The following is a 12702-nucleotide window of genomic DNA, read 5'->3' on the forward strand; positions in this document are numbered from 1 at the left end:
GTAGGACCCCCTCTATCCTTAGACGCCCGATTCAGATGAGGAAACTCCCCCCAAAATCGTTCAAAAATGGAGGAAGCCTCAGGGAGAACATGAATCCCTCTGACAGGAAAGACAAAAATACAGTACAATAGGTGTTTGTACACAGTAGATCGATCACAAAGAAATATAGATTATACAGATACAGGAGGGCATCAAGCAGCTTAATAAGAGATGATAGAAAGTGGAACTAAATGGTGGCTGTATAACAATATCATTGTTCAGTCATAGAATCATCAAGCTCCTTTCAAAGGCCAAACTTACAGGAGCAGTTCACCATTTTGGAAAAGGTATTTGCTTTTTTGTGGAGCGTTAGATTGAGAAGTACATTGGTAGCACTGTCATATCTGTATGCTAAATCTGTAGCTAGAGCCACAGCTGGTTAGCTCATCTGAGCATAAAGACTGTAAAAATCAGTTAGCCTGCTGCATAACTGGCACATAAAATGGCAAAATGTTGTTTTTACAATACACACCTGATCGTTTTCACTTCCTCTTCTCCCCTCAAATACACACACATACACACACGCACACACACTCAGAGCAAACATTTTGTATATTCTCACCGAGTGACGATCCGTCTGGAGAAGTAGTGCCTGCACACGGTTGCATTGGCAGACATTGATTTTCATTGTTTTCAGTTTATTGCAGAGAGCTGAAGCAGGACGGTAATGAGTTCTCCCCCACAGAGCCGATCTCTGCGTGTGAGAGGCAGAAACAGACCCCACGGCGATCAGCAGTTTACATTGTACATTTCACCTAATCTGCATGTGTTTGGACATTGAGAGGAAACCCCAACAGACATGAAGAGAGCAAACTCTGAGACAGTGTGAACGACTGTTCCACTGCTACTGTGCACTATTCACCTTTCTGTTGACTCCATTTTTACACCACATTTCATGCGTTCTTCATTTTTGGAGAACTTTCTGAATGCAGTTTCGTTCCAAAGCTGATCTCAGTTTAGGTTTCATGCGAGGATGTGACACCGCAGGTCCTTTTCACACACGTTAATGGCATCTTTGGTGTGCGGAGTGTTTTCGTGTTTTGGAGCACGACTGCCTCTCATTAAGACATTTTATTCCACTTCCTGTTATTTCTATGAAAGCGGGAGAACATTTAGCATCTTTTTGAATCAGAAAGTGTGTGTGTGATGCAGGGTTTTGCACTTTTTCAGCTCTAAAATATCTATATATAAAACAGGTGAATCGTAAGTTCCCTTATTTTTATCTTTGTCAAACTGCAGAGCCGATTGAGTAATTATTTTTAACCAGATCGAAACATTGGTGTTAAAATGACAAAGGTCAGCATTCATTGGTATTGCCTCACTTTAATGATTTTATGGAAATTTTTCTCTAGAAGTCTTTTACTGCAGGGAAAATGTATTAAAAGTCTTGTTTGTGGTTTGGACTGCAGCTGCAAAGCAATATTCAGCATTCTGTTATCCTTTGTTGTATTAATGTCTTAAAACGTATTTTTAGACACACTTTGACATAACGGCTGAGCTACAGGTGTGTCTCTTCTGTCCCTCTATGTCTCTCGTCAATGTGAGCGTACATGTGCGTCTTTGTATGCTACAAAAAAAGTGAGAATGTAATTTCTCTAAGAACAGAATTACGTGTAAAACGTGAATATTCAAAAACGATGATATATTCAACATTATGTGTGGCCAGATGGTTAAAAACCACACTGACACCACAAGGTAACCTTTGCGGGAGGAGGAGGGCTGACAAAGTGACGGAGAGATTGCGATTAACATACGGAGGGAAGGAAAGGAGGAGAGGACTTCCACCGAGGGTGTGAAGATGAAAGCACCACCCTCAGCCCTCTCCTCACCGCCTCACTCCTTCTGTTGTTACCGCTCATTCATTCTTCCCTGCTCTTGTGGTGCCATTACTCCTCCTTTTTTTTCGAGAATCATTGCTTATCTTCAGCAATCAACAGGAAAACCTTTAAACGCTCTCTCACACAGAAACACTTAAACATTCCCAGAGGAGGACTTAGAAGCCTGAGGGGGGGGAAAACACGATGGCAGTGGATTTGTTTTATTGATCAGGACAACAGCCTCTGCCATATTACATTTTACTTTGTTCTGTTTTGTAGAGTGTGTGCTGTGTGTTAGTGATTCAGAGTGGGATGAAAGGCTGAGATCGTTAAGGAAATAAATGTGACTTCTAACAAAGCAACGCTGTGATTAACTTGTGCAATCTGAGGCTGCAGTAGTTTCATGTTTCTCTATGCATTATTCAAGTGGCTTTTAGCAGCAGTAACATCAATCATCAATCATTATGAAGTGCACTTCTGTATCTGAGAGTTAGTTTTATTTTTGATTATTTTTGAATAATCCTTCGGTCAGAAAACAGTGAAAAGATGCTGTGACGATGTCCCGCAGTTGTACGTGAACAAAACAGCAAATCCTCACAATTGAGAGGTTCATTTTCGAAACGGTTGTTAATTATTTTTCCGAGCATCAACTAAACATTTATTCTATTTATTTTTCACCTCTAAAATCAGTTAAAGAGGTTATAGCAACCAACATCCTGGTGTTCTGCTTTTAGGATTTACAACAACGTTTAATCCTGATGATTGTAGGAAAGAAGGACAAATGTGTTTGACATCAGACATACACGAAGCAAAGTTGATAAAACTTTTTGTCTCTGGTCAGATGAACTTTCTGCTTTTTCAGAACATCTTGTGGGAGCGAAATACTTTTTTTTTTTTTTTTGCTGGAGTTCAAACATTAAGTCAGAAGAATTCTTTGGTTGTTTCTGACCTGCTTGCACCACTCCAAAGCTGCACATTCAGCTTTTTATTTTGATTGAGTTTTTCAGTTTGCATATAATCCTTCATCAGGCTAGAAAAAAGAAGAGGAGAGGCTGCGCTCATCATGCACAGAATGTCAGGCGCATAAATATGATGAAAGAAATAAATATCTTAAGAATAAAGTAAAAAATAAGAGGGAAAATGTAAATAAACATCAACATTTTTAATATTATTTCTTTAACTGAATTTAGAAAACAGCTCCCAGATGGCATCTGGTCATGTGAGACACTGCATTGCAGGAGGGTTGAATCAAGGGCAGCTGGAAGAGTTTAAAGGGTGTAAGAAAACTAGATTATTGTTTAAGACAAAAAGACCTGAACACAAGCTACATTCACAGAGCCTTCAGGCCTCGTCTTCACGCCTCATCAGCCTCGTCCTGCACTTGAAAAATAGACAGCCAAAACAACCAAAGAGCTAATAGAGCAATGGCCAAGAGTCAGAGAGGAGAAAGCACTGTTTGTCAGTTTGTCAGTTGTTCTGTACTGTTACTGCGATGCTTTGAGTATAATATCAAATATCCATAACAGATGTCACTTAGTCAGGGGTCATCAGTTGACTCAGTAGCAGAAATGGAGTCCCTGAAGGAAAAAGGCTGGGAAACACTGCAGTAGATGATCGCTGCCTCTCTAGAAGTGGCAGAAAGTCCGTAAGAGCGAACTCGAGAGGAGTGAGTGGACGGAAGACAAAATCAATAAGGAAAAAAAAAACGTCAAAACAACGACTGCGAGCCAGGACTCTGTGTTGTCTACTGTCAATCTGCCTGTCACGCACCATCACAAATGACATGACAGTGTGTGTGTGTGTGTGTTTTGACGTTGTTGGCGGGGAAAATAATGGACGGCAGTGTGTTAAACTAAAACAAAAGAAAAGCAGGGAGCTAGCGAAAGCACAATGACAAAAACACAGTCAAAACAGTGTGTGTGTTAGCACTGACTAATGGGTAGTCACCGCTCTGGCATCGTGTGCTGATGTTATGAGCGGGCTTTCTGTTGAGACACCCAGTAACACAACATATGCCAGGCAATACGCTCATTTGTCCGCGAGCACCCGACCATACCATCTGCTTTTAAGCGGTGGGGTCTTAGCGAGGAAAATCAAGTGAAACGAGGCTAAAACTGTTGAAAAAGTTGGCACCGTGCAGGTAGGAAGAAGAGAATGTCAAGTGTGCGCAAACGCTAGTGTGAAATGATAATTTAAAAAAAAAACTGCTTTGTAAGTACATGAAGTCTGTTTGTGCACCACCTTTCAGATATCACATCATAGTATTTTTAATTCCAGAGAAAGTAGCACTGGCAGAGATGAAAGTTTAGCCGCTCTGCTGCTAAATCACAGTCACAGTTACTGTGGGTCATCCCGGCCTCGTCTATATCTGCACTGATCATGCTCTGTGAAATAACCGATTGATATTCAATGCTTTCGCTTCAAGGCTGTTTTTTTATCGGCAGTTAAAGATTTTCGGCCTTCATGTGTGTAACACTGTGCGAGTACCATGGTGCACCACTTCGATCCAGACTGAAATATCCCAATAACTATCAGATAAGTTCCCTTTAAATGTTGCTCACGGTCCCCAGAGAATGAATCCTGCTGACTCTGGTGATCCCCTGACCTTCCCTCTATCGCCATCAGCAACTATCGGATGAATTGCCATAATGCTTCTGCAGATATTGCTCCTATGAAGATGAATTGTACATTTTTAATTATTGCACCATCATCAGATTACAACTTAAATTTGTCCAGTACTTTGGTTTATGTCCAAATAGCTGCAACACTGATGACATTCCCACCAGCCTCCACACAGACAGGCTCTGCCCCAGCCGGGAATCAAACCCAGGACCGTCTAACATCACACCTGCTAAACATCAGCATGTTAGCATGTTGATGTTAGCATTTAGCTCAAAGCACAGCTGTGCTGAAATACAGTCTCACAGAGCTGCTAGCATGGCTGTGCACTGTGGTTTCTAAAGATCTTGACCTTCTGTTTGACCTCAGCTCCACACCACTGCCTTTGTTACAATCACACTGTTCTTATGTGGAAACTTGAACACATGACACATTTCTCTTATTCGCAGAAACAATGGTTGAGGTTAGTAGCTCCCAACCTGGGAGTCAGGATGTCCCAGCGGGTCCCAACAGATACATCTAAAGGGCGAGAAGATCTCCTTCTCATCTGCACTTAAAACAAATGAAAGAATCAGCAACGCAGTGAGAATATTTGATTGATTTGAGTGTAAATCAGTTTGTATAAAGTGTTTTCTGACATCAAGTAGAATCTGTCCTCGTTCTACAGCAGCAATCTGTCTCATCTGTTGTTTCAAGGCACAGATACCCATTTCTGAAACTGATTAAAATCCCCCCTGCTACCTACAAACCTGTCCACTTGTTTGTTTTGAGGAATTGAAGGTTTTACCAATTAATTAGAACCAGGAATTGAGACAGTGATGATAAAGCAATATAGTGAGACACTTTTACTTCTGATGCCCGACTGGACCAATTCAGAGCTCTTCAGATTGTAACATTTGGCTGCACTGATTTGACACCATCTTTATAGACTTTCTTGTCATTTGACTGACCAGCCATCAACAAAACATCACATGTTTGGGTTTTGCTTTTCTGATTAATCCCCGATTTAAGGTGGATCTATTTAATCATTAGTGTTTGCAGAGAAGCTGGCACCCTCTCTCTTCAGCCCTCATGTCTCTCTCTCTGCCTGCTGTTGCTCATCACTGGAGCTTCAGCAGCACAATGTTCCCTTGTTTTTCAGAGGAACAAAAACAAGCAGGAGTTGGTCTCGTCCTTGAGAAAGACGAGAACCAGCCGAGAAGCAAACACACACGCGGGTGCACGCGCGCGGATGCAAACACACATACGGCTGTGCATAGAAACCCACACACCTACACACGGGCAGCCGCACCGTCATTCAGACTCAACAAGCAAACACACACACACGTCTTAAGACACCTTGGGGAAGCTGGGTATAATTCAGGCAGTGGCAGCCTAAATTAAACTTTATTTTCCAGGACAGGTGTGGAGGAGAGGAAGAAATCAATCAGTTCCTTTTCTGGCTCATGAGGTGAAAAGACGTGAGCGCACACATGTCAAAGAAAGCTGTCCAGGCACGCCACACGCTCGTGGTTGCTAGCTGATTTGATTTAGAACAAATAATGTTTGGCACCGATGTATCTGATGCTATCAAAGCATCTCAGCCTTGAGGAGATCATTCTGATATGAAGTACTGTATCTCCGTGTTTGGTAGCTTCGATGGATCCCCTTGGCAGAAATATTTAAACTCCTACATTGAAGTATCCCCGCTTCACCGCACAGCCTGGATCCAGATCAAGTGGTGGATTGGATGTTCTCACCATCCGTGGGTTCATGTTGCTGCGTTTGTGTGTGTGAATAATCAGTCCGGCTGCGGCCATCAGTTACATGGTGAGAGTTAGTGTGTGTGTGTGTGTGTGTGTGTGTGTGTGTGTGTGTGTGTGTGTGTGTGTGTGTGCGCGCGCGCCACTGAAAGCACAGCGCTTAGGTGCAGGTGTGTGAGTCCCCTGAGCCATGGCTGCAGGTGTCACTCACACACACACATGCACGCACACACACTCACACATCAGACGGAAATAGCCTGTGTTTCTGCCCTAGTTATGTCTTCATTATGAACGCTCATAAAACAAGGAATTGGTACCTGAGCTTCCTTTTCTCTTTTAGCATCAAAATGAAGAAATCAATTCACCAAATAATGAAAATACTGATCATTTATTTTTGTTTTTAGTTTGTTTCTACAACGTTATTGAGGAATATTTACAATAAGCAGAACCTGTGACCTTGAACCTGAAGTGGTGTGTGTGCGTGCGTGCGTGCGTGTGTGTGTGCGTGTGTGCGTGTGTGTGTGACCCCTGTATTATTCAAGTTATGGGGACATGAATCTGTTTACACAGTCACATTGTGGGGCTGGCTGTACTTGTGGGGACAAAGTGCAAGTCCCCATGATGTAAATCATTAAATTTTAGGGTGAAGACTTGGATTAAGGGTAGATTTAGTGTGTGTGTGTGTGTGTGTGTGTGTGTGTGTGTGTGTGTGTGTGTGTGTGTGTGTGTGTGTGTTGTAGTTAGACTGACCTCTTGTCTCCCCCCTCTATCTCCGTTCTTGTTCAAATTCAGTGGGGCTTTAACAAACTTCATGGAAGGTTGACTCCATACAGAGCTCTCATTTTGCTATGGAAACACACACACACACACACACACACACACACCTGTAGCTGCCTTTGTAGTCTTTCTAAACTAACGTGAACAAAAAGCAATTCTGATGAAACTTATCTTGATCCGATTTCAGCGCACACGTCCTTGTAAATATTATGCTACATTGTGTGTATACAGGATGTGCACAGAGGTGGAAGGTGGAGAATAAAAGCGAGAGATGGAGTTAGGTGGGGTTATGAGGTGAGAGAAGATGAGGGTGAAGAGCATGGAAAGGAATATTTACTGTATGTTTGGGAGACACGTCCACTTTTGTTTTAATGTGCATGATATTTACAGCACACAAACAAGTGTTTTTCATCTTTCCATCAACAAGGAGAGCAGGACAGGGAAGGTGACTGGATGCTTATTTGAATGATTAATTCTTCCTTTCCTCCTTTTAGGACCCCAGGGCAAAGCACAAGTTTAAGATCCACACCTACTCCAGCCCGACCTTCTGCGACCACTGTGGCTCTCTGCTCTACGGCCTCATACACCAGGGCATGAGATGCGACCGTACGTACTCAGGCCCAGCTCTCCGGATGGATCATGTTGCCATGAGCACATACTTACTGTGTGCCCATTTAGCTGATGGTCTCATGTACAAAAAATGTATCTAACACAACATAATGGCTTTGAGACACTCTGTGTTGATGCTCATCCTGATGCAGCACATATCCTGACATCAGTACTTTCAGTTAATTAGGTTACAGCTTCTGTCAATACTGGTACAAATCTATGTTCTCCTTTTCCTTATATATAACACAATTATTTCTACTTCATGTTGACATCAGAATAGTTTTTATCTTATATTCAAATATTGCCATTTTTTGAAAGTAATATGATATCGTGCCCTTTTTTTACTCACACACCAAGTAAAGAAATGCTCTATGTTCAGAGAATACACTCTTAATTAATACAAACACATCTGTGTGTGTGTGTGTGTGTGTGTGTGTGTGTGTGTGTGTGTCTGCCAGATTGTATGATGAACATCCACAAGCGCTGCGTGGCCAATGTGCCGAGCCTGTGTGGGACAGACCACACCGAGAGGAGAGGTCGCATCCAGATCACCGCCGAGGTCAAGACTAATGTGCTCACTGTTACCAGTAAGTCAACCACAAACACACACACACACACACACTCGTGCAGTCAGCAGCGACAAAGACGTTTGACTCTATTGTACGGTCGTGTTCAGGAACACCAGTCATCTGTCTCCCTCTGCTGGTGGTGAGATCAGACTCTCAAAGCCTTAGATTCTTCTGTCTGTCACCAGGAGTTCAGAAGAATTTCTGCTCGATCATTGTGTCTCTGCATCAACACCATCAAGATGGCGTCGTGTCCCCGTCCAAAACACAGTGTGGCACAGACAGAGGTGGACTGCATTGTATGACTGACACCACAAAAGTGTACCGCCGGCCTTCCACGTCTATCATTTTGCAGTTTGTCCTCCATCTGTCCGCAGCGAAGAAAGGAATATGAAGCGTGAGATGCGTTTTCTGGCAAATGAGATTATTTCCGTGGCTTCTCTGACTGAGCGAGGTGTTACTTCACTTCACTATGTGTCCGACCAGCAAGAGAAAAAGCAGGAGTCAGATCCATTTACACAGCGTGTCACACACACTCACCCACTGAAGCGTTTGTATTTTGCTGTCGGGGTGATGACTGAGAAGAGGCATCACTGAGCAAAACAAACAGCCATTAGTCTCATTGTCACCAACACGCCAGTTACCGTATGACTGGCCTTCACCGACAGGATTGCCTGCGGGCGGGTTTCGTCGGGAAGGCCGCGGCGCTGGGATTTTCTTCTTTTATGTGGAGAAAAGCAAAAGCATTCACTGTCTTTCAAAATCTTTTCTTTTAGGCAAACGTCTTCCTAAAATGGAGATTCATTTTACTGAATAAGCAGATAATAATTTCGCCGTCGTGTCGATGCAGCAGGTGGAGGATAAGCGATGCAAGATCAAGATTATAGATTGAGAGCATAAGTGATCTTGATGATAGTTAGAATCGGAGAGTTGTGCTGGTGTATTGAGGATACTGTGGGTGTACACAGTCTGTCTCTTAGCTCTGTCATGTTTTGTCCCTCTGTGGTTGAATTTTAACGTTTACTCTTGATGTTTCTGGGATTATCCTCGTGCACGTCTGGCCAGTCATCTGCAGAGAAACGCAGCACACGGCCTGTTTCCTCAGTGCTGATGGTGGATTGTTGCGTTCGGGGTTTCTGTGGTTCCAGTTGCTCCTTGCATCGAGTGTTGCAGCTGTGTGAATGTGTGAAGCAGTGTGTTGCTGAGAAAGAGCTCTGTCAGCTAAGCTTCACTCGAACAGCTAAATATTAATCATCAGTGCGCTCATATGTTCAAAGCGCTCCCCACAGCTGCTGTTAGAAAGCATGATTGTGATCTCTTTCATTCTAATTTCTGCTTTAAACTAGCAGCAAAATTAAACTTAGGGGTTTTCAGACCATCACATTCAGGTGAAATAACAAGCCACATCAAGTGCTTCTGCAATTTATTAGCATGTTTTCTGCCACTGGCATACTGAACAAGTCTCCTGGGATAGGTTAAATGTAGGTTCACCTCTTTCCTGGAGAGAGTTTCCCGACCTGCCTCATGTTTTATTTAATTGAAAAATGGAAAATGGTGAACAGTTTACTTGTGGTGCTTTATCTTACCTGCAGGTGGCAGCAGAGGCTTGCATTGACTTTGTTTCTGTCAAGTCCACTCCAGCTGTGCCTGAAAGCACCAGACTTTTTGGATATAGAATGAACTTTTGGCTGAAATTAGACTTTAATCACGTCATGTGGACTAAAACCAATTACTGCACTGGTGCCAAATAAGTTAAATTCACATAAATGCGTCGGCTGCAGTGGAGTAACCCACACCATCCTACAAAAACTTCAAAAGCACGTTATCGAATGTACATACATAATTAATCTCGTTCCTCACGTCTGCAGCCTACATAAATCTGCTCCAGCTTCAGCTGTGCCACACTTCATTACCAATTGGATGATAAATGTGACCGAGGTGATGGATGGAGAATCTTTGAGTGCGCCGTAAATCTTAAGCTTACAAACTTGGAGGGCGAGTTTCCAAACAGGCATACGGAGGCATCAGTGTACATAAAGCTAAATTTAGTTGATTTCTTTTTACCCTTGCTGCCTAAGGGCTGACAAGTAATTGCTAACTAAATGTAAGGGATAGGAAACTTGACTTTGATCTTGGATCTAAGAAAATAATTAAGATGTGCTCCTGTTTAAAGAAAAAAAAGACGGATTTTCACTTCTGTCCCGAAAGATAGAAGTGATTGATTCCACTGGGATTGCACAGAATATGTAATCAATACATGAGCGAACAAGTCTCCAATAAATATGACCAAAATAACTTTTTGAATATGGTGAAAACAGACAACACACAGACTGCATGTGCCAGTGTCTACATGTGAAAGCGTTTTCCCTTCATGCCTTCATGGTCGTTGGCTGGGTTTCATTCCTCTTTTTCCTTCTCGCTCTCCTCCTCTCTCTCCCTGGTTCCCACGCTCGTAGACTGATCATTAGCTGGGATTTACTGTGGGAAATGATAAGCGAGCAGACTTAACACACAGAGACTGCTACGACAGCAATAAAGGCTAAACCTCACAAGTGCTGCATAATAGAACAGAATCAAATGAAATAGAGCCGAATGGTAGAAACTGTCAAGGAAAATTGCGAGTTATGTTCTTATTTTATGTACTTTTGTCTGGTGGAATGCAGCTTAGTACATTTACTCAAGTCAATTTTACAAATGCGGTATACATGTATTAAAATTAGCTCCCCCTTTATCACCTTTAACATAAAAGACCACATTAATGCAATGATGATATACACTGTATTATTATGAAATAGTTCATTCTGCATCATGAGTACTTTTGGTACTTAAAGTGCATTTTGATGCTGATTTTGTACTTAAGTAAGATTTTGAATTCAGGATTTTTACTTGTGCCAGAGTATTTTTACACTTTAGTATTGTTATTGTACATAAAGGATCTGAATCCTTTCTCCACAGCAGGGGTTGTATTTTCAACCCCGGCACGCTCACATTTCCTCTGCAGAAAACACACAAATGTTGTGTTACACTCCTGTTTTCTGTTCAGGCAATATGAGGCAGTGATAGATGTAGTGCTCATTTTGGTCAATAGGGGTCAGTGTGGAGCCACCAGCAGCATGCTCCTTCATTGCAGTGAGGTGAGGAAAAAAAAAACCACCACAGAGAATGAACCAGTAGGAATTATTCTACATCTTAACGCAGTATTAGCTGGTGGAAATGGCTGCTACACTGAGAAATGCATCTGTGCTGTACCAGCAGTGGATTCAATCAAAGCGATTGACATGGGTGTAAAGTGACACTTTATTGATCACCTTTAAGTTGCCCCCCTCCCCCTTCACTGGGAGATCAGAGCTGAGGGTCAGTAGCAGAGCAGTGCACATGGAGATGGAGGATCAGCATCTCGCTCAAGGACGCTCCAGCAGGCAAAATGCAGTGGAATGTGGGACTGGGGCCGTGAAAGGTGGCCCCTTCTGTTGGTGCTGCACATGCTGCCTGATGGGTGGAGAATAGCCTAAAAAGCTTGGTGTGGGGAGGGAGGGATCAGATGCTGTTTGACCATCTGACAGGCACTTCTGTTGGAGAATACTGGCACCTTAATACACTAATGATGACTCTGGCTGTCTGTGCGTCGCCTCAAAAGCAAAGATAATATAAGAAATAACATTTATTTTCTGGATGGCCCCACTGAGGATTGAACAGTTCTCTTTGAACGTTCAACATTTTATTCAAATCTAATGTCAGTCTCAGAGAAACTAGAGAAATCTTATAGATCTGAATTTTATACAAGATAACAGTGCCTTTCATCTGGCCGCCTGTTGCTATAACTTTTGGGGAAACACGGAAAGCACCAGATGACATGTCAGGAAGGAAGTCTGCGAACGTGACTAAACACGACGTGAATAAAACTTTAGACCTCATCCATGAACACTTCTGCCTGAGTCATGTCAGGTAGAATTTCATCGGCAGGGGTGGCTGTTTAACAGTAAAGACAGCAATTCCCATGATCCCATCCTGCTTCACAACATCATCAAACGTCTTTTGTGCTCATTGTTTTGACTGAGAGATCCCGAGCAGCAGAAATTACACACCGTGCTTTTACCCCTGAAGTCATGATAAAGTCGAGTCGGTACAGATGTTGATCTCACACGAGGAGCTCTAGAGTCAGATTTTTGGTGGCCCGTCTTGTTCTCAGCTGTACACACAAGCCAAATTGAATATATGCAATAAATGTGCTGTCAATACTGTTTCGCCACCAGCGACACAAAATCACGTGGAAAACCTTTTGCAGCACATATTCAGGCAAGCACACGAATCCTGCTCAGACTCTGATGTTTCACATGGGAAGAGGTGCACTGCCAACATCCACGCCGCTGTGCACATGCAGTATTCTGCTGTAACTGCACTCTTATCTCCACTCGCCCTCCTTGCAGACTCAAACACACACGTTATCTCTCTCTCTCTCTCTCACACACACACACACACATCTATGCACAGCCCCATTTATGCTCTTTGCAATTAGCACGTGCTGTATGCAAG

At 42.8% G+C, this 12702-nt stretch overlaps 1 protein-coding gene across 2 annotated transcripts in view; it reads left to right on the forward strand.

Moving 5' to 3' along the window:
• prkcbb (protein kinase C, beta b) overlaps positions 1-12702 on the forward strand; it is a 91219-nt gene that overhangs the window by 34791 nt on the left and 43726 nt on the right. For both annotated transcript variants that reach the window (XM_076753172.1, XM_076753171.1), the window contains exons 4-5: positions 7489-7600; positions 8062-8190. In XM_076753172.1, the coding sequence (XP_076609287.1) occupies positions 7489-7600; positions 8062-8190 (241 nt within the window). The remainder of the gene's footprint in view (positions 1-7488; positions 7601-8061; positions 8191-12702) is intronic.

Source organism: Chaetodon auriga, chromosome 16 (genome assembly GCF_051107435.1).
Source record: "Chaetodon auriga isolate fChaAug3 chromosome 16, fChaAug3.hap1, whole genome shotgun sequence".
NCBI lineage: Eukaryota > Metazoa > Chordata > Actinopteri > Chaetodontiformes > Chaetodontidae > Chaetodon > Chaetodon auriga.